Source organism: Coregonus clupeaformis, chromosome 24 (assembly GCF_020615455.1).
Source record: "Coregonus clupeaformis isolate EN_2021a chromosome 24, ASM2061545v1, whole genome shotgun sequence".
NCBI lineage: Eukaryota > Metazoa > Chordata > Actinopteri > Salmoniformes > Salmonidae > Coregonus > Coregonus clupeaformis.
Window position 1 is genome coordinate 40,778,605 of NC_059215.1, and position 18,806 is coordinate 40,797,410.

General features: G+C 44.8%; 1 protein-coding gene across 2 annotated transcripts in view; it reads left to right on the forward strand.

The window, feature by feature from the left end:
- Positions 1–18,806, forward strand: part of LOC121538107 (glutaminase kidney isoform, mitochondrial-like) — a 34,920-nt gene that overhangs the window by 4,773 nt on the left and 11,341 nt on the right. Inside the window, exons 2-6 of one of the 2 annotated variants that reach the window (XM_045207192.1) lie at positions 81–168; positions 7,305–7,426; positions 16,547–16,676; positions 17,313–17,392; positions 17,637–17,800. In XM_045207192.1, the coding sequence (XP_045063127.1) occupies positions 81–168; positions 7,305–7,426; positions 16,547–16,676; positions 17,313–17,392; positions 17,637–17,800 (584 nt within the window). Of the gene's footprint in view, positions 1–80; positions 169–7,304; positions 7,427–16,546; positions 16,677–17,312; positions 17,393–17,636; positions 17,801–18,806 lie in introns of those variants that run through there. The other variant, XM_045207193.1, reaches the window with a different exon arrangement.

Consider the following 18,806-nt stretch of genomic DNA (forward strand, 5'->3'; position numbering starts at 1 on the left):
CATTCCATTATTACGAGTCATCCTCCCCTCAGCAGCCTCCACTGATTGACATGATGCAATGTGTTGTCTGGTCTTCACAGGAAAAAGTTGATCTCTGGGATGGAGGACCTTCTCTTCTTCACCATTACAGAGGGCAAAGAGATGATCCCTGTCTCTCAGTTCATCTCTGTGAGTCTCCATCTCATCACATCCACCCTCACTGTGTGCCACCAAACAACACTAACCTATACAGTGTTTTTTCCCCTCTAGTTTATTTAACCTATTTTCCTTTTTTGCTGGAATGCATATTGACAACTACCCCAGCTTTCCATGACATCCTTTTAAAGTTGACACAACATGTACTGCACCACAACACATTCTAGTTCCTAAAGGGGCCCTTGGGCTTGCTGTTTTCAATTGAGCTAAATGCACACCGAAGGAATCCCAGGGAGTGTAAGACGAGCCAAGGCAGGAATCAATCACACCATGTCACGAGCCCAGTCCAGGCTCAGGTTTGAAAAGTGTTGAGGAAACGCCTTATGTAACTTTATGACTAATAGACGGGTGTAGCTGTTGTTAATGAGGCTAGAAGTGAATTATCTGAACTCTTTATACTCATGGGGATTGGCCTAAATGGATAGGGCCAAACTGAAATGTTTTTTTACAGAAGAAATATGAAATGCATAAGCGTGGTGGCAATTGAAAGGGAACTGTTTGGAGATTGTGGGAACATTATTAGACCAACGTTGAGGACACAACAGTTCACCTGACACATGACTGAATCCAAACATTACACGGTTGATTTTATGTGCATTTTACATTTACTGTACTTATTTTTACATTTACTGTACTTTTCGCCACATTTGTTGATAACGAAATCTGAAAATACTTTGGATCAGGTGTATCAAGGAGTCCAATCCGGCCTGCGGGTCGTTTGAGTAAAATAATACTTTTTTGGGGGGACCTCAATTTACTTTAAAATGACAAAAACCAAATCGAAACTGTGTAGAAATAATAATGGACCTATATTCATAAAGTTTCTTGACTGTCCAACTCACTAATAATCACTAGACAGTCAGGTAGCATCGAAAATTCCCAAAACTATGGATAGAGGACTATTTGTAGCAAATTTTGACAGCAAAGAAAAGGAAAAAAATTAGTATGGCCCTCTAGACCTTGTTGAACACTGAATGCAGCCCCCGGAGCAGAATTAGTTTGACACCCCTGCATTCAGTAACATGATAAGAATATTCCTGAAAAATGTAGGGTAGGTGTAACATAAGACAAAACAATGACAAAGGTTTGAGTGAGAGGTCAAACTGGTGTCTCCAAGTGGAAACACACCTCTCCAAAGTATGCACTTTTCCTAAGCAATTTCAATGAACTCTTATGACTCAAAGAAGAGTCTTCAACTATAAGGTGCTTTTAGGAGCTCTCCTAGCTGTGTCGTTCAGGAACTAGAGCAAGCACACTTGTTGTTGTTTTCTTTGTAGCACAACCCTGCATCCCCGCCATCACACAATTACTGTTGTTGTTTACGCAATCCAAAAACGGTCCATTATAAATCGCAATCTGGGTCAGGTGGGCATCATTTGAAAGCTTATTCTATTGCCAACATGACTAGCTAAGTTATAAAAAAATGGAGTTAGGCTTTCACAAGGCAATTCAGAGAAACAGATTGTAATTTTAGTGTACATAGAGTCATGAGTGCATTCAGGTGCGTGTTCCACTGCGAATTTTCTTCACAATAGACAACAGGCAGTTTCTGTACAGAAAAACCCAGGGCATGACGCCATGTCAACTGTACATCAAACATAGTGATCATAAACATTGACGCTGTATACAGTATGACATGCATTTTATGATATGGAAATGTGAAGTGCACATTTGGACTCATGGGTGTTTGGCTTGCTTGTATGACATCAAAGCAGTATTTATTGTAATCCTCAACATCTCATCTTTCAAAATACATAGAGTCCTCTAAAGTTACAGCATTTCCCCTCACTCAGACAATAGAAAATGTGCAAAAGTTTCCCAATTAGCGGGAGGGATGGAGGTATCTTCTTTTCGCGTGCGATGCTCAAGTTCATCTTGTTTTGTGTGTATTGGTCAAAGGTAATGCAGTAGCAGGGGAGTGCGCAGTTCTTCTCAAATGTAAATTTGTATGAGTTCTCCACACTCTCTTCCTCACAAGAGCGTACTCAAGAGACCTTCCTCGAACTCGGAGCATGAGTGTGGAGCATGGTAGTATGCATATTGAGAAACACCCTCTGTGTCACCTCTCAGGGCTTTTACACCACAATTTAGATTAGAACATCATGGAGGTCTCAGCTCAGTTGGTGAAAAAGTCATACAAGCACAGTCATCCATAGCACCATGCATGCTGAACTTAGCATTTTACGATGTGTGAAGAGACTCTGTGTCCAGTGTCCCCTCCCAGTGCTTTTACATCATAATTCATACCTTCAGACCCTTGCTTGGTGCCCCTCATATGCATATTCAAATTAACTCTGAACAGTATAGGGGTCTATTAAAAGACTGTGTGGTGTTGTGGCACAGTGTGATATTTGACAGGCCATTGTCTTATGACCTTTGAATCATTGTCAACATGGCTTTTTAACATTGTATCACAGAAACACTGGCAATGACTTTTAGACGGCTCTAACCAATGACTGTATATGAATGGACAAAGCCATCAATCATGTGACACCATTAATTCCCATGTGAAGAATCATATGGCTCATTTGAAGCCAAGGACGTCCGTTAAAGGCCCAGTGCTGTTTGAAAAGACGGCCTGAAATCTCAGCCTATTTTGGTGGGATGGGAGTTTTGGCCTGCCTGGTGACATCACCGGGTGGTAAATTAGTTAATAGACCAATAAGAAATAGAGTTCCAAATAATAGCTAGTTTTCAGTTTTCCCCTCCCCACTCGGAACCACTCCTAGACAGTCCTAGCAAAATTATTTGCTAAGAAGCTATTTTTTTATTCTTAAAAAACAAAAACAAAAGCACAGTAAGGTACTTAATTGTTACCCAGAAATGATTTGATATTGAGATAAAAACGGCTGCATTGGACCTTTAAGATGGTGTCTCATGGAGACATAAAGTGCATTTTGAGCTACTCCAGGAAGTGACAGCTCAGTGCTGCCACCATTCATTGAGAATCTCGAATTGAAGGCCGACCAGGGCAGGCTGCCATTAGCAACTAAATTATCCTTAGGGATGGTTCCAAATTTACAGAATGGTTACCTGGAGGAAAATGGGGGAGGGTCATGCTTTTTCAATTTCAGTCATTGGGAGTGTTTAGTATTTTTTAAATCCAGTCCAGGGAAGGGTCATGTAATTTTTTATTGATTATATTTCTCAGTGTTTTACAATTAGTTACCTATTAGGCTAGATATCGATGTGTGTCCAATGCCACCCCTCATCTCTGATTCTCTGCACAATATCAAGTGCGCCTATAGGCTATTTAGTGTGGTCTCAATCAAATGATCCATAGCCTATAGGCTATGAAGTTCATGCTCGGGCAGAAGCACAGAGCTAAGTTATATTTCTAACATAGCTGCTGGGATGGTCTAAATAAAACTAGGCTGCATTACACACTGCAATGGATATTCCAACCCTGAGCCCCGGCCTGCTCTGCTCTTGCTGATCAAAACCTTTTTTTGTGCTGGTTAACCAATGGCTGTGCTGTGTAGGGCTGTGGTGACAGTTCAGGAGGAGAGTCAAAGGCTTCTTCCATTTTACATTTTTTTATTAGGCCTATTCCAAAAAATGATTGTGAGCCGACTAGCCTATAGCCTGTTCTGTTCTGCTTGGGAAGGAGAGCACAAAGATGAGAAGGATCGGTGGTTCACTTTGATAGTTTGCTACTACTAGGCTATAATTGATTTTATTAAATACAATATGTTTCTTGTCCATTATGTATTTATCAGAGTTATTGACCAACCTCACAATAAGCCAGATTCACGTAACTTACAATATGGTCCTGAAACAATCAATCAAAATGGACAGCTCATGGTGCTGAAAGTAGGCAAATTAGAGTAGGAATAAGTCATTTAAAACATATTTATTTTAATTAGACTTTACTAACAACAAGAGGGCTTTGTGTTGGAGCCTATTTCTTCCTATTTAAGAGGTAGGCCTACTTGTTTGACAGACGAAATTAGGCAATAGGCTGCTATATTCATAATTCCTCCACCCACCATGTACTCTGTAAATAGCCTACCCTCTGTGTCAGTGAAGGACTGTAAAGTTAAAACCAAGACTCGAATTGAGAGGGAATGCCATAGGCCTACCTTTTATTAAAGAAAAGCACAGTCCTACCCCTTGTTAGCTTAAGATTTTGAAGAAGATAAAAACAGATCCGATTATATAAAGTGATCTGTAACAGTGCTTTGGTCAGCTATGCTTTATGCTAGAAACAAGCTGTAAAATACCTGGGAAAGGTTGCAACACATTATCACAGCTTATTGTGAAATATACACAAATTACTTATTTGAAATTCGTGACAGGCACACGAAAAAGTCCACTTTTTCATTTGTATTACACGATTTTCATCACAACTCATTTCGTGTGTATTACACAAATTCCATTTGTTGTGGCTAAAGTTAGCTAGGCCAGCTAGTCTAGGTCCAGAAACCAATGGGTTGGGCCAGAGCCAGAACACGTGGGTAAAGAGGTAGTTTGAAAATTCGTCATTGGCTTTGATACTCTAATTGGTTAGAGACGATCCAATCGCTGATTACTTTGTTTTGTACAACACCCCTCGTGCCCCTCGTCACCACAAACAACCTTTATGATGGCAGTCTCAGACTGAAGTATGTAGCGCGCGACAGAGCAGCAGAAGAGTATACTGTGAGTCGTCAGGCTACACTTTCTCTGCTTCTCGCTGTATTTTCGCTTGGACAGATTTTGGGGCAGAGTCAAGCCTCACGCTTTGCCTCTTCCTCTCTGAGTACAGTATGCACTGTATTATCTTTGTGAACCCCAGGCTGTAGTGATGCCGCAACACCGCGATGCAGTGCCTTAGAACGCTGCACCACTCGGGAGGCCAGCAATTCTGTTTCTTAACTAGTTTTATTGAAGTACTTTCTCTCTTTCAATATCTCAATAGCTTTACAATTCTGTCAGATACACTGTACTGCCCCCAGTAAATATAGCTTTGAATGCTGCTGTCCTAAAGAGTCGTTTACAGGACTGCTTGAACACTTGTTGCTGCTCACTTAATGGCAAAACAGGGTTTGTGCATGTAGTCAGTTACATTTCAATTTGTTCCAATTCAGGTATTGAATGTGACACACTAAAGCAATTATTGTAGTCCTGTATATTCTCAGTTTCTCTAAAACGAAAGAAAAGTAATTATACAGTGCCTTCGGAAAGTATTCAGACACCTTGACTTTTTCCACATTTTGTTACGTTACAGCCTTATTCTAAAATGGATTTTAAAAAATTAAATCCTCAGCAATCTACACACAATGCCCCATAATAACAAAGCGAAAACAGGTTTTTAGAAAAAGAAATACCTTATTTACATACACTACCAGTCAAACGTTTGGACACACCTACTCATTCAGGGGTTTGTCTTTATTTTTACTATTTTCTACATTGTAGAATAATAGTGAAGACATCAAAACTATGAAATATCACATATGGAAACATGTAGTAAACAAAAAAGTGTTAAACAAATCAAAATCTATGTTATATCAAATAGCCACACTCTTCGCATTCTCTCAACCAGATTCATGAGGTAGTCACTTGGAATGGATTAAAATGAACAGGTGTGCCTTCTTAAAAGTTAATTTGTGGAATTTCTTTCCTTCTTAATGCATTTGAGCCCATCAATTGTGTTGTGACATGGTAGGGAGGTATACAGAAGATAGCCCTATTTGGTAAAAGACCAAGTCGATATTATGGCAAGAACAGCTCAAATAAGCAAAGAGAAACAACAGTCCATCATTACTTTAAGACATGAAGGTCAGTCAATACGGAACATTTAAAAAACTTTGAACGGTTCTTCAAGTGCAGTCGCAAAAACCATCAAGCGCTATGATGAAACTGGCTCTCATGAGGACCGCCACAGGAATGGAAGACCCAGAGTTACCTCTGCTGCAGAGGATAACTTAATTAGAGTTAACTGCACCCAAATAATTGCAGCCCAAATAAATGCTTCACAGAGTTCAAGTCACAGACATATCTCAACATCAACTGTTCAGAGGGGACTGTGTGAATCAGGCCTTTATGGTCAAATTGCTGCAAAGAAACCACTACTAAAGGACACCAATAAGAAGAAGAGACCTGCTTGAGCCAAGAAACACAAGCAATGGACATTAGACAGGTGGACATTTGTTGTTTGGTCTGATGAGTCCAAATTTGAGATTTTTGGTTCCAACCGCGGTGTCTTTGTGAGATGCGGTGTGGGTGAACGGATGATCTCCGCATGTGTGGTTCCCACCGTGAAGCATGGAGGAGGAGGTGTTATGGTGTTGGGGTGCTTTGCTGGTGACACTGTCTGTGATTTATTTAGAATTCAAGGCAAACTTAACCAACATGGCTACCACAGCATTCTGCAGCGATGCGCCATCCCATCTGGTTTGGGCTTTGTGGGACTATCATTTGTTTTCCAACAGGACAATGACCCAAAACACCTCCAGGCTGTGTAAGGGCTATTTTACCAAGAAGGAGAGTGATGGAGTGCTGCATCAGATTACCAATTGAGATGGTTTGGGATGAGTCGGACGGCAGAGTGAAGGAAAAACAGCCAACAGGTGCTCAGCATATGTGGGAACTCCTTCAAGACTGTTGGAAAAGCATTCCAGGTGAAGCTGGTTGAGAGAATGCCAAGAGTGTGCAAAGCTGTCATCAAGGCAAAGGGTGGCTATTTGAAGAATCTCAAATATAAAATATATTTTGATTTGTTTTACACTTTTTTGGTTACTACGTGATTCCATATGTGTTATTTCATAGTTTTGATGTCTTCGCTATTATTCTACAATGTAGAAAATAGTAAAAATAAAAAAATAACTTGAATGAGTAGGTGTGTCCAAACTTTTGACTGGTACTGTATATCTGCTCTATTATGCCCTGCATCTGTAGGACCAGCATGGGGGTTAGCTCAGCAGTGTACTGATCACAACTTTCTTAGAGAGCTCAAATATGCATCTCCCTTCCCTAGAGATGCTGTGTCAGTGTTGATCAGCTCACCACAAGCCCATTCCCCTTTCTCCCCCCTCCCTCTCCCTTCTTATTTCTTTCTCATTTCTCTCCGTCGAATTTTCTCTCTTTCTCACTCTCATTTTCAAAATGTTCCTCTCTCGTTCTTCCAGGCATTGAGGAGCACAGGTTTATTGACATCGGATCCCAGGCTGAGTGACTGTATGCGTCAGCTGTGCCAGTCAATGCCGGACTCTGCTGGAACAGTCATGATGGACCAGAAACTATTCAGGAAGTGAGCTATGCTCTATTTTCACTTTCACTTTAACCCCTTACACTCATGGAAATTGGCCTATATGGATGGGGCCAAATTGAAATGTTTCTAACAGAAGAACTATAATAAGCAAATGCATGACCATGGTGGCAATTGAAAAATAACACTTTTGAGATTATGGGGAAATGATCAGACCAAAGGTGAGGACACAACAGTTCACCTGACACGAGACTGAATCCAAAAATTACACTGTTGATTTTATGTGCATTTTACAAATACTTTGGATACATTCAGTAACATACATTTTGAAGTAGGTGCAAGATAAGAAAAAAATAATACAAGGGTTTGAGTGAAAGGTCTAACTGGTGTGGCCACACACCTCTCCAAAATTTGAACAGTTCCTAAGTAATTTCAATGCACTTTTATGACCCAAGGAAAGAGCCTTCAACTATAAGGTGCTTGTTTGAGCTCTCCTAGCTTTGCCATTGAGGAACTGAAGCAAGCACACTATGTTTTTGTTTGTAATACAGCCCTGCGTCCCCACCATCACACAGTTACTGTTGTTGTTTACACAATCCAAAAATGGTCCATTAGAAATCACAATCTGGGTCAGGTAGGCATCATTTGAAAGCTTATTCTAGTCCCAACATGGCTAGCTAAATTATAAAATATGATCATACGGTGTTAGGCTTTTAAAAGGCACTTCAGACAAACAGATTGTAATTTTGGTGCGCATAGAATGGAGTGCATTGAAGTGCATGTTCTGCGGCAAATCTTCTTCACAATACGACAAACGCAGGCTCATTCTGTTCAGGGTGTAACACATGTCATCCTTGTAACTGTGGATCAAACATAGCAATCATAAAAGTTGATACTGTAAATGACATGTTTTCAAATATAGAAATGTGAAGTGTACATTTGGACTCATGGGTGTGTGGTTTGCTTGTATGACATCAAAGCGATAATTTATTAAAATCTCAATTTTTCAGAACACTTTGACTCCTCTCGGTTTACAGCATTTCCCTTACTCAGACAACAACAAATGTGCAAAAGTAGCCCAATTAGCGGGAGGGATGGGGGCATCTTTTTGTCATGCGCGGTGCTCAAGTTATAACTGCTGTCAGTCAAAACCCATACAGCCCTCTGAAGTGGAGAACCTGAGCTCTGATGTCATGTACATCATGTTACTATACAGCCACTGGGTTCCAATTTAGGCGCTTATCAATGACAAAATCATTTTCAACCTGTACAGGTGATGACAGGAGCTGTGTGTGAAAAGGGCCACCACTCTAATGATTTTGGATAGGATGGAATGGATACAGCCTTGTTTGGCCCTTTTATCTTATCATATAAATCCTCTAGTAGGATGGTTTAGAGATAGTATTTACTAGTAAACACTATGATTATTTAATTCAGAAAGTTAGCATAATGTATTATGTCTTTCTCTATCCCACATAGAGTATTCTCATTCTTCTTGCTGTTTGTCAAAACACCACACACACCTTATCCCATTTTTACATTTTCTTGAAAGTGACATTATAGTATTTCACTGGGTGGAGGAACTATTTTTGCTATTGCCCCCAGTGTTTACTAGAAACTTCCAAGACTTTGTTTTCCACTCTCTCTGTCTGTATTTGTGTCTGCTCTGCATACCTCTACAGTGGACAGGGGGAGATGTGTTATGGAAGGGAAGTTTGATTGTCAGGGATGTTTGATTGTTTTGTTTGTGTTGGAGTCAAAGACAGATTGACAGCGTCTGTCGTTTTATGGCCGTCACCTGCCTCTGAACCTCACTGGTGCACATGTAAACGTAACACATACACACACACATGCATGCGCGAGCACACACACACACACACATGCAGACATGCAGAGAGAGAGGGATAGTTCTGGAATTGTTGGCGAACAGAGTATGACATTTGTGCAGGGCTTAAGTCTGGACAGGAGCTAATGAAAGGCCAGCTTAGTGGGTGAACTGCAGACGGTGCCGGTTGAATTAGGAGCTCAGCTTATCAACAAGCCCCGATGGGCTCTAGACTGCTGTCCAAACAGTATTACTTCCTAAGTGGCAAAGTTAACTTAATGAACGCAGTGATGATTCAGACACTGGCCTGTTACAGTAGTGGGTCACTGAGTCCTGTCTCGTGGACTTCTTCTTACATTGAATTACTATGTTCCAGTGAATGAACACTGCATATCTACAGTCCCTTTGCACATCTTAGATTGAGACTTGGTGTTGTGCTTGGTATTGTTTCTAAACTAGGGCCAAAGACACACAAAGAAAGTAATGTAGAACAGAACAATGTGTGTGATTAGATATTGGTCTTTCCTTCTGAGGAACACTCTGAAGTGGTCATTAGAAATATCATGGTCCAAACACACCAAGACTGTCGTGAAGAGGGCACGACAAAGCCTATTCCCCCTCAGGAGACTGAAAAGATTTGGCATGGGTCCTCAGATCCTCAAAAAATTATACAGCTGCACCATCGAGAGCATCCTGACTGGTTGCATCACCGCCTGGTATGGCAACTGCTTGGCCTCCGACCGCAAGGCACTACAGAGGGTAGTGCGTACGGCCCAGTACATCACTGGGGCCAAGCTTCCTGCCATCCAGGACCTCTATACCAGGCGGTGTCAGAGGCCCTCAAAATTGTCAAATACTCCAGCCACCCTAGTCATAGACTGTTCTCTCTGCTACCACACTGCAAGCAGTACCGGAGTGCCAAGTCTAGGTCCAAAAGACTTCTCAACAGCGTCTACCCCCAAGCCATAAGACTCCTGAACAGCTAATCATGGCTACCCAGACTATTTGCACTGCCCCCCCCACCCCATCTTTTTACACTGCTGCTACTCTGTTAATTATTTATGCATAGTCACTTTAACTCTACCCACATGTACATATTACTTTAACTACCTCAACTAGCCGGTGCCCCCGCACATTGACTCTGCACCGGTACCCCCCTGTATATATAGCCTCCCTACTGTTATTTTATTTTACTTCTGCTCTTTTTTTCTCAACACTTTTTTGTTGTTTTATTCTACTTTTTTATTTTAAATAAATGCACTGTTGGTTAAGGGCTGTAAGTAAGCATTTCACTGTAATGTCTGCACCTGTTGTATTCGGCGCATATGGCCAATAAAATTTGATTTGATTTCATTAGAAATAGGCCACTAGAAATAAAGAAACTCCTGGTGAATGTATAAATTATGCAATCCTTCTATTCGCCTCCCCAGTTCCCCAAACTCTAAACAAGTTGCGTATTAACAAGCCTCATCACGGCTATGAGAGAATTTGAATGCCATTCTTTGAGATCACGTCAGTGCTTACTAAACTTAGCGTGTTGTTCATCTAATGGTAAAGGCAGGTGTGTATCTACAATATGATAGGCTGTCTATTCTCAGCATTTCATTTGGTCCCAGTTGGGGTCCAGTTTTAGGTTGTTGGTGTCATTAGGATTTAATCAAAGTGTCACAAGCCGTGCTAGAACTCCGGTCTCAGATGTGGAGAGCTGGGGGTAATACCCCTTAGCCACAGAGGAGGTGTAGTAGGACCCAAATGAAACACCCAAGGCAATACTCCAGGCCAGTAGATTTAATGTAAAAACAAAGGTTCTTCGCCATTCACAAATAGTCCAACACAAGTTCTTCTCAGAAAGAGGTATGTTAACAAAACAGGAGGCAAAACAAAATAACTCCACGAGGGGAGAAAAAACAAACTAAAGATAACTTAGAAAACCTTACTTGGAAAGACACGGTGGAACAAAGCAGGAGACACATAGCCAGGACTCAATAACCAAGTGAGAAACAAGGGGAAAACACACAGCTAAAATACACAAGGGGAAACAAGGCACAGGTGACCTGGATCAAGCTAATTAGGACACACGAGGAAGAACTAAGGCAGAGGGGAACACAGATGACCTCTAGAGGCCCGGAGACAAACAGGAGGCAGGAAGCTGACAGGACCCCCTCCTCTAGGAACGACTCCTGACGTTCCTTCCAGAACACCCCGGCCCCAGGGTGCGAAAATCTCGGATCAAACCTGGGTCCAGGATGTCCCTGGCTGGAACCCAGGAGCGCTCCTCTGGCCCGTAGCCCTCCCAGTCCACCAGATACTGCAGAGAGTTCTGGACCCTCCGGGAGTCCAGTATCCGGCGGACTGTGTAGGCTGGCTGGCCGTCAATGATCCTGGGAGGTGGCGGGGGTCTGCGTGGGGGGCAAAAGGAGAAGACAAGACAGGTTTAAGGAGTGAAACATGGAAAGTGGGGGTTAACTCTAAGGGAGCGAGGCAGAACCAAACGATACGAAACAGGGTTAACCTTTCTAGCAATGCGGAAAGGGCCGATGTATCTCTGGGAAAGCTTCTTGGATTCGACCCGGAGGGGCAGGTTCTTAGTGGCCAACCAAACTCTCTGACCAGCTCGGAAACTAGGGGCCGTCCCGGCGGTGTCGATTAGCCTGACTTTGGTATCTCTGGGAGGTCCGAAGGAGGATACACCTGGCCTTCTTCCAGGTCCGCCTACAGCGTTGGACAAAGCGCTGGGCCGAGGGAACACCAACTTGCGCCTCTTCCTCTGGAAATAATGGAGGGTTGTAACCGAACTGGCATTCGAAGGGGGACAATCCGGTGGCTGAAGACTGGAGGGTGTTGTGGGCATATTCAGCCCAAATGATATAGGTGGCCCAAGACTTGGGATTACTGGCCGCCATACACCGCAGGGTGGTCTCCAGATCCTGATTAATCCGTTCCGTTTGGCCATTAGACTCTGGATGGAACCCTGACGATAGGCTGGCTGTGGCCCCAATAAGCCTGCAGAAGGCCCCCAAAACCGGGACGAGAATTGGGGACCTCGGTCAGAGACCACGTCCAGGGGAATGCCAAATATCCGGAAGACATGGTTCATGAGGAGCTCAGCAGTCTCCTTAGCCGAGGGCAGCTTGGGCAGGGGAATAAACCGGGCAGCCTTAGAGAACCGGTCAACGATCACTAGGATGACGGTGTTGCCCTGGGATGGAGGAAGTCCCGTAACAAAGTCCAGAGAAAGGTGTGACCATGGCCTTCGAGGAATAGGTAAGGGATGGAGCAGTCCCTGGGGTCGCTGGCGCGTCGACTTTCCCTGGTTGCACACCGGGCAGGCCTCAACATAGACCTGCACGTCCTTCTTGATGGACGGCCACCAAAACCGCCGTCGGAGGAATTCCAGTGTGCGAGCACTGCCTGGATGGCATGTCAAGGGCGACTCATGACCCCACTGCAAGACGCGGGGCCCGAACAGAGAGAGGAACGTACAGGCGACCGGCAGGACCACCGCCTGGATCGGGCTCATGGACAAGGGCTTCTCGTACCCCTCTTTCTAGTTCCCACTGAAGAGGTGCGACGATCCTAGACCTCGGAATAATCGATGCCAAGGGCTTCTCTTGTACCTCGGGAGAATAGGCTCGAGACAGGGCATCCGGCTAGACGTTCTTGGTGCCAGGTCGGTAAGACAGGAGGAACTGGAATCGATTAAAGAAAAGGGACCATCGTGCTTGCCGAGGGTTCATCCGCTTAGCCTGTTGGAGATATTCCAGGTTCTTGTGGTCTGTGAGAACCTGGAACGGGTGCTGAGCCCCCTCAAGCCAATGGCGCCACTCTTCCAAGGCCAGTTTTACTGCAAGCAACTCTAGATCCCCCCACGTGGTAGTTGCGCTCGGCCTCAGACAGGCGGCGAGACATGAAGGCACAAGGGTGTAATCTCCCATCCTCACCCCTCTGTGACAGGACGGCTCCCACCCCCCACCTCTGAGGCGTCCACCTCCACCACGAAAGGTCTTTCTGGGTCAGGAGTCACCAGAATCGGAGCAGACGTGAAGCGGCGCTTGAGATCCTCGAAGGCCCCTGCTGCTTCCGGACCCCAGTGAACCTTGGTCCCTCCTCCCTTGGTAAGCGTCGTCAAGGGGGCTACCACTGAGCTGAAATTCTTGATGAACTTCCGATAGAAGTTAGAAAAGCCAATGAACCGTTGAACCTCCTTGACCGTGGCAGGTGTGGGCCAGCTGCGGACCGCTTCGACCTTCTTGGGATCCATCTCTAGGTGCCCGGGAGTGACAATAAACCCGAGAAACTGAGTCTGAGAAACATGAAATTCACACTTCTCAGGTTTAACATAGAGGTGATTGTCAAGGAGCCTCTGGAGAACCCGGCTAACATGCCCCTCATGCTCCTTCAGTGACCTCGAGAAGATGAGGATATCGTCCAGGTACACGAAGACGAACAGATTAAGCATATCCCGGAGAACATCATTAATCAGGGCTTGGAATACTGCGGGGGCATTGGTGAGCCCGAACGGCATCACCCGATATTCATAGTGCCCGTGGGCGTGTTGAACGCCGTCTTCCATTCGTCACCTTGCCGGATCCGCACGAGATGGTAAGCATTGCGGAGATCCAGTTTAGAAAAAATGGAAGCCCCTTGAAGCAGCTCAAAAGCAGTGGCCATGAGAGGAAGAGGATATCGATTCCGAACCGTGATCTTGTTGAGTCCCCGGTAATCAATACAAGGCCTAAGACCCCCGTCCTTCTTTTCAACAAAAAGAAGCCCGCCCCAGCCGGGGAAGTAGAGGCATGGATGAGGCCGGCTGCCAAGGACTCCTTAATGTAGGTGTCCATAGCTGCGTGCTCGGGGAGGACAAGGAAAAGATCCGACCTCTAGGAGGGCAGCACCCAGGGAGTAGATCAATGGCACAGTCATACGTGCGATGAGGCGGTAAGGAAGTAGCCCGGGCCTTGCTGAACACAGCCTTGAACCGATGGTAAACACTGGGGACTAGGGAGACGTCAACAGACTCTTGAAACTGGGTACTAGGGGCTGAGGGACTCTGAAGCATGCAGGTGAGTTGGCAAGTGGGACCCCAGCTTAGAATGGTGCCAGTAGGCCAGTCGATCTGGGGATTATGTCTGCATAGCCAAGGGTGACCCAGGATAATAGGATACTCGGGAGAGTCAATGAGATAGAAGGTTTCCTCCTGCTGGTGTTGAGAGATGGTAAGTCGCAGGGACTGAGTCGCCTCTGTAACCTTTCCTGGTTCCAGAGGTCTGCCATCTAAGGCTGTAACTGCCTGGGGATGAGGAAGTAGTTGGGTAGGGATCTTAAGTTCCTTAGCCAAGGTTACATCCAGGAAATCACCTGCGGCACCGGAATCGATCATAGCCTGGACCCGATGCTGGTGGCCCTCCCAGGACAGAGTGGCTGGAATAGCCAGGACAGCGTTAGTAGGAGGAGCTCTAATTCTCCCCATCACAGCCCTCCTGTAGCTGGGCGGGGACTGGCGTTTCCCAGCTCGGGGCAAGTGGATCGGAAGTGGCCGGCAACCCCGCAGTAGAGGCACCGACGCTCCCTCATGCGACGTTCCCTTTCATTGGGAGAAAGCCTGGAACGGCCTAACTGCATGCTCTCCGGGGAATCCTGGAGCAGTTCAGGAGCCGGGGAAGCTCTGAATGACGGAGTCCAAACAGGAGAAACAGAGCTGCTCCGAGGAACTTGGGACTGAGACACCTGGCGGCGAGCCGTTCTCCGCTCTCTTAGACGATTGTCCAGGCGGATGGCCAAGGCTATGAGGGACTCGAGATCTCCAGCTGGTTCTCGGGTGGCTAACTCATCTTGAAGGGGGCTCAGATAACCCTCCCTGAAAGCAGACCCTCAGCGCTTCATCATTCCATCCGCTCCTTGCTGCTATGGTCCGAAAATCAATGGCGAAATCTGCCGTGCTTCGGGAGCCCTGACGGAGAGACAGTAGGCGCTTGGAAGCCTCCCGCCCACTGACAGGATGATCGAACACCCGCTTGAACTCTTCTACAAATGCAGCGTGGGAATCACAACAGGCCTCCTGGGACTGCCACACCGCAGAGGCCCAGGCGAGCGCCTTGTCTGAAAGAAGGGTAATGATGTAGGCAATCTTGGAACGGTCTGTGGGAAAACTTGAGGATTGGAGCTCGAAGGTGAGGGAGCATTGGGTGAGGAAACCCTGGCAAGAGCTTGGATCCCCAGAAAAGGGCTTGGGAGGTGGTAGTCGGGGCTCCGCCAACCGAGAAGGCCTGTCGTCACTGGGAGGTGACCTGGGGGAAGGGAGAGGACCAAGGAGGCGTTCAAAGAGCTGGTGAAGGGAACTCATCATTTCGGCCAGGAGTTGAGAATGTCTAGCCATCAGCTCCTCTTGTCGGCTGAGAACGGCTTCATGGCGCTGGAAAGAAGCCTCATGTCGAGTGATCACCGCCAACAGGTCCTGGGAACTGAGTGTTTCTGGGTCCATGATTGTCTTGGTTATTCTGTCACAAGCCGTGCTAGAACTCCGGTCTCAGATGTGGAGAGCTGGGGGTAATACCCCTTAGCCACAGAGGAGGTGTAGTAGGACCCAAATGAAACACCCAAGGCAATACTCCAGGCCAGTAGATTTAATGTAAAAACAAAGGTTCTTCGCCATTCACAAATAGTCCAACACAAGTTCTTCTCAGAAAGAGGTATGTTAAGAAAACAGGAGGCAAAACAAAATAACTCCACGAGGGGAGAAAAAACAAACTAAAGATAACTTAGAAAACCTTACTTGGAAAGACACGGTGGAACAAAGCAGGAGACACATAGCCAGGACTCAATAACCAAGTGAGAAACAAGGGGAAAACACACAGCTAAAATACACAAGGGGAAACAAGGCACAGGTGACCTGGATCAAGCTAATTAGGACACACGAGGAAGAACTAAGGCAGAGGGGAACACAGATGACCTCTAGAGGCCCGGAGACAAACAGGAGGCAGGAAGCTGACACAAAGGATCAGTAGTCTATCTGTTTTATAGATATAGGTCACTTAGCCCTGATACGTGGTTGTTGACTCCTAGATGCCTCATAAGAGTCAACAGCCATGTATCAGGGCTATAGGTCACTTACACTGGTGTGGGTTAATACAGTAGTTACACTATTAAAAAATCATCTAAATTAACTGATCGTAGTGCGTGCATACATTTGTATGGTTGGCCCCAGCAGGAATCGAACCCACAACTCTACTGTTGCAAGCACCATGCTCTACCAACTGAGCCACAGTGAGACATTATCTATGTGATATACAAAGTATACATGTGATGTCATATATTTATGTATGTATGTTGTGTTTCAGGTGTGTGGGGGCTAACATCCTGCTGCTGACCCAGGCGTTCAGGAGGAAGTTCATCATCCCAGACTTTGAGGCATTTGCGTCCAACATCGACCAACTGTACTACAGTACCCAGAGGCGGGAGGGGGGACACGTGAGTTCTGTTAGGATGCCTACACCTGTGGTTTTCAAACCTGTGGTCCGTGGACCGGAGTACTGCAGGTGGTCCGCACATTTTGGTAGATTGTTTTGGGGGTGTACAATTTTTCTTCAAAAAATAATAACAGTTTGGAGTATTTATGGTATTATACGCAATTTGACATGACTTTTCACAATGTAAATGGTTTATTAATAGGACTTTAATTTGGTAAATTCACAGCTAAAATTGAAAATTTTTAGCCACGAAGATATTTTATGTTTACAAAAAAACACGACTCTGCAAATGGTGGTCCTCAAGAGCTTTTGACAATGATGGTTCCCGGAACGGGAAAGGTTGCGAACCGTTGGCCTACACTATACACATAGTAATTCCCACGTTAAAAACGTTCTCTCACATACTCTACACATACACACCTACACATTGACATATGAGGACAAGCTAAAATAAGCACACCACCAAACATTTGCTTGCACACATTAAAAAACATTCACTTGGACACTGTGAAAAGCTCACTCACTGTACATTCGTAGATACATGCACATACACACATGTCCTGTACATACCTGCCTTTGACATACATGACACATGACTTATCCACTCCATTCCTTTGTGTGTGTGTCTTTTGCTTAGGTAGCAGATTACATTCCTCAACTGGCTAAATTCAGCCCTGATCTGTGGGGTGTGTCACTATGCACCGTGGATGGACAGAGGTAAGATTACCGCATTTGAGTCACCTGTCTGTCTCCTTTTATCACCACTGGTTTCCATCATAAGACACATAACCCCATGTCACTGAAATGAAGAGCATTGAACAGGCAGTCTGCATGTCACCCCCCCCCCCCATCTTGCCCAGTCAGTGTCTGCCTAACTTATTCATGTAGAATCATCCTCTGTATCTGCTTTCACCTCAGCTGTCCCATGATCTCTCCCCTGTGTCCTGCTGGCGTGATGCAGACATTCTGCAGGTGACACCAACGTTCCATTCTGTCTTCAATCATGTGTGAAGCCTCTAGGGTACGCCATCGCTGTGCACGAGATTGGCACTGAGCATGTGCATCGCTACGTGGGCAAAGAGCCCAGCGGACTCAAATTCAACCAGCTGTCACTGGATGAGGAGGGTGAGAGACTGTTACCCTAACCCTGTATGGCTAGATACACACACCTAGTACATGTGGATCTTTCTATAAAAAATGGGGCCAATGTGTGACACTGGGATTGACATTTCAAAATGTATTTTTATGCTGTTCCACATGTGTACTTAGAGGAATAAAAGTGAATATATGCAAATTGGCCCATAACTCCACCTATACAACAACATAGGCCTAGGACTATAGATCCTTTAAGCAGGGTTCATATAGACATTGGCAAGTCAAATGTCTGATTTTCAAGGTAAGGCCTATTCCAGTAATTTTCTGAGCTCCAAATTAAAGTTCAAGTATGCAACTTCAAGCCCCTGTATTGTTTAAAATTGCAGATGTAACATGAAAAAAGTATTTGTCATGTTATTTCATTACCAGATCATATTGTGAATAAGCCCATTAGGCTATGTAATTTGTTGTCATTTTATCCAGAATAAGTAATAGGACTAGTTTTGGGTGTTGCGCAATAGTCTATCTTAAACGATTGCTCACAGTAGACTTGGTGTCCAAACCAAGGCACAGAAACATATGAAAACATGAACACATTACCTTGATGCTTTCTCTGTTAAATCTAACGAGACCCTGCTGTAAATCAAGCAGACAACAACAGATGATCAACCTCAATTCTCTAGGGATATTAGATCCAACGTGGATCCAGGCACAACCGTCTTCACCAACTTAACAAATGAGACACCAAAATATTCTGGACCTTCCTTGCGAACACCTTTTTTTCCAGCACTTGGGCTCTTGTTGCATCACATGCGCTATCACAACAGCTGTTCGTCACTTGACTGTCATTTGGAAAATTCCTTCCTAGATCAGATGATGATGTGTGAAAATATCACTGCATAACTAATCAGCTGGATACCAAATGCTCATCCAACAAGTATTATGCATAATTATTGAAGAACCACTTTAATGACAGTATCAATTTAGGTTTTAAGTATCAGTGTAAGGTGACTTTCGGTTAGAAGGATTCGATTTT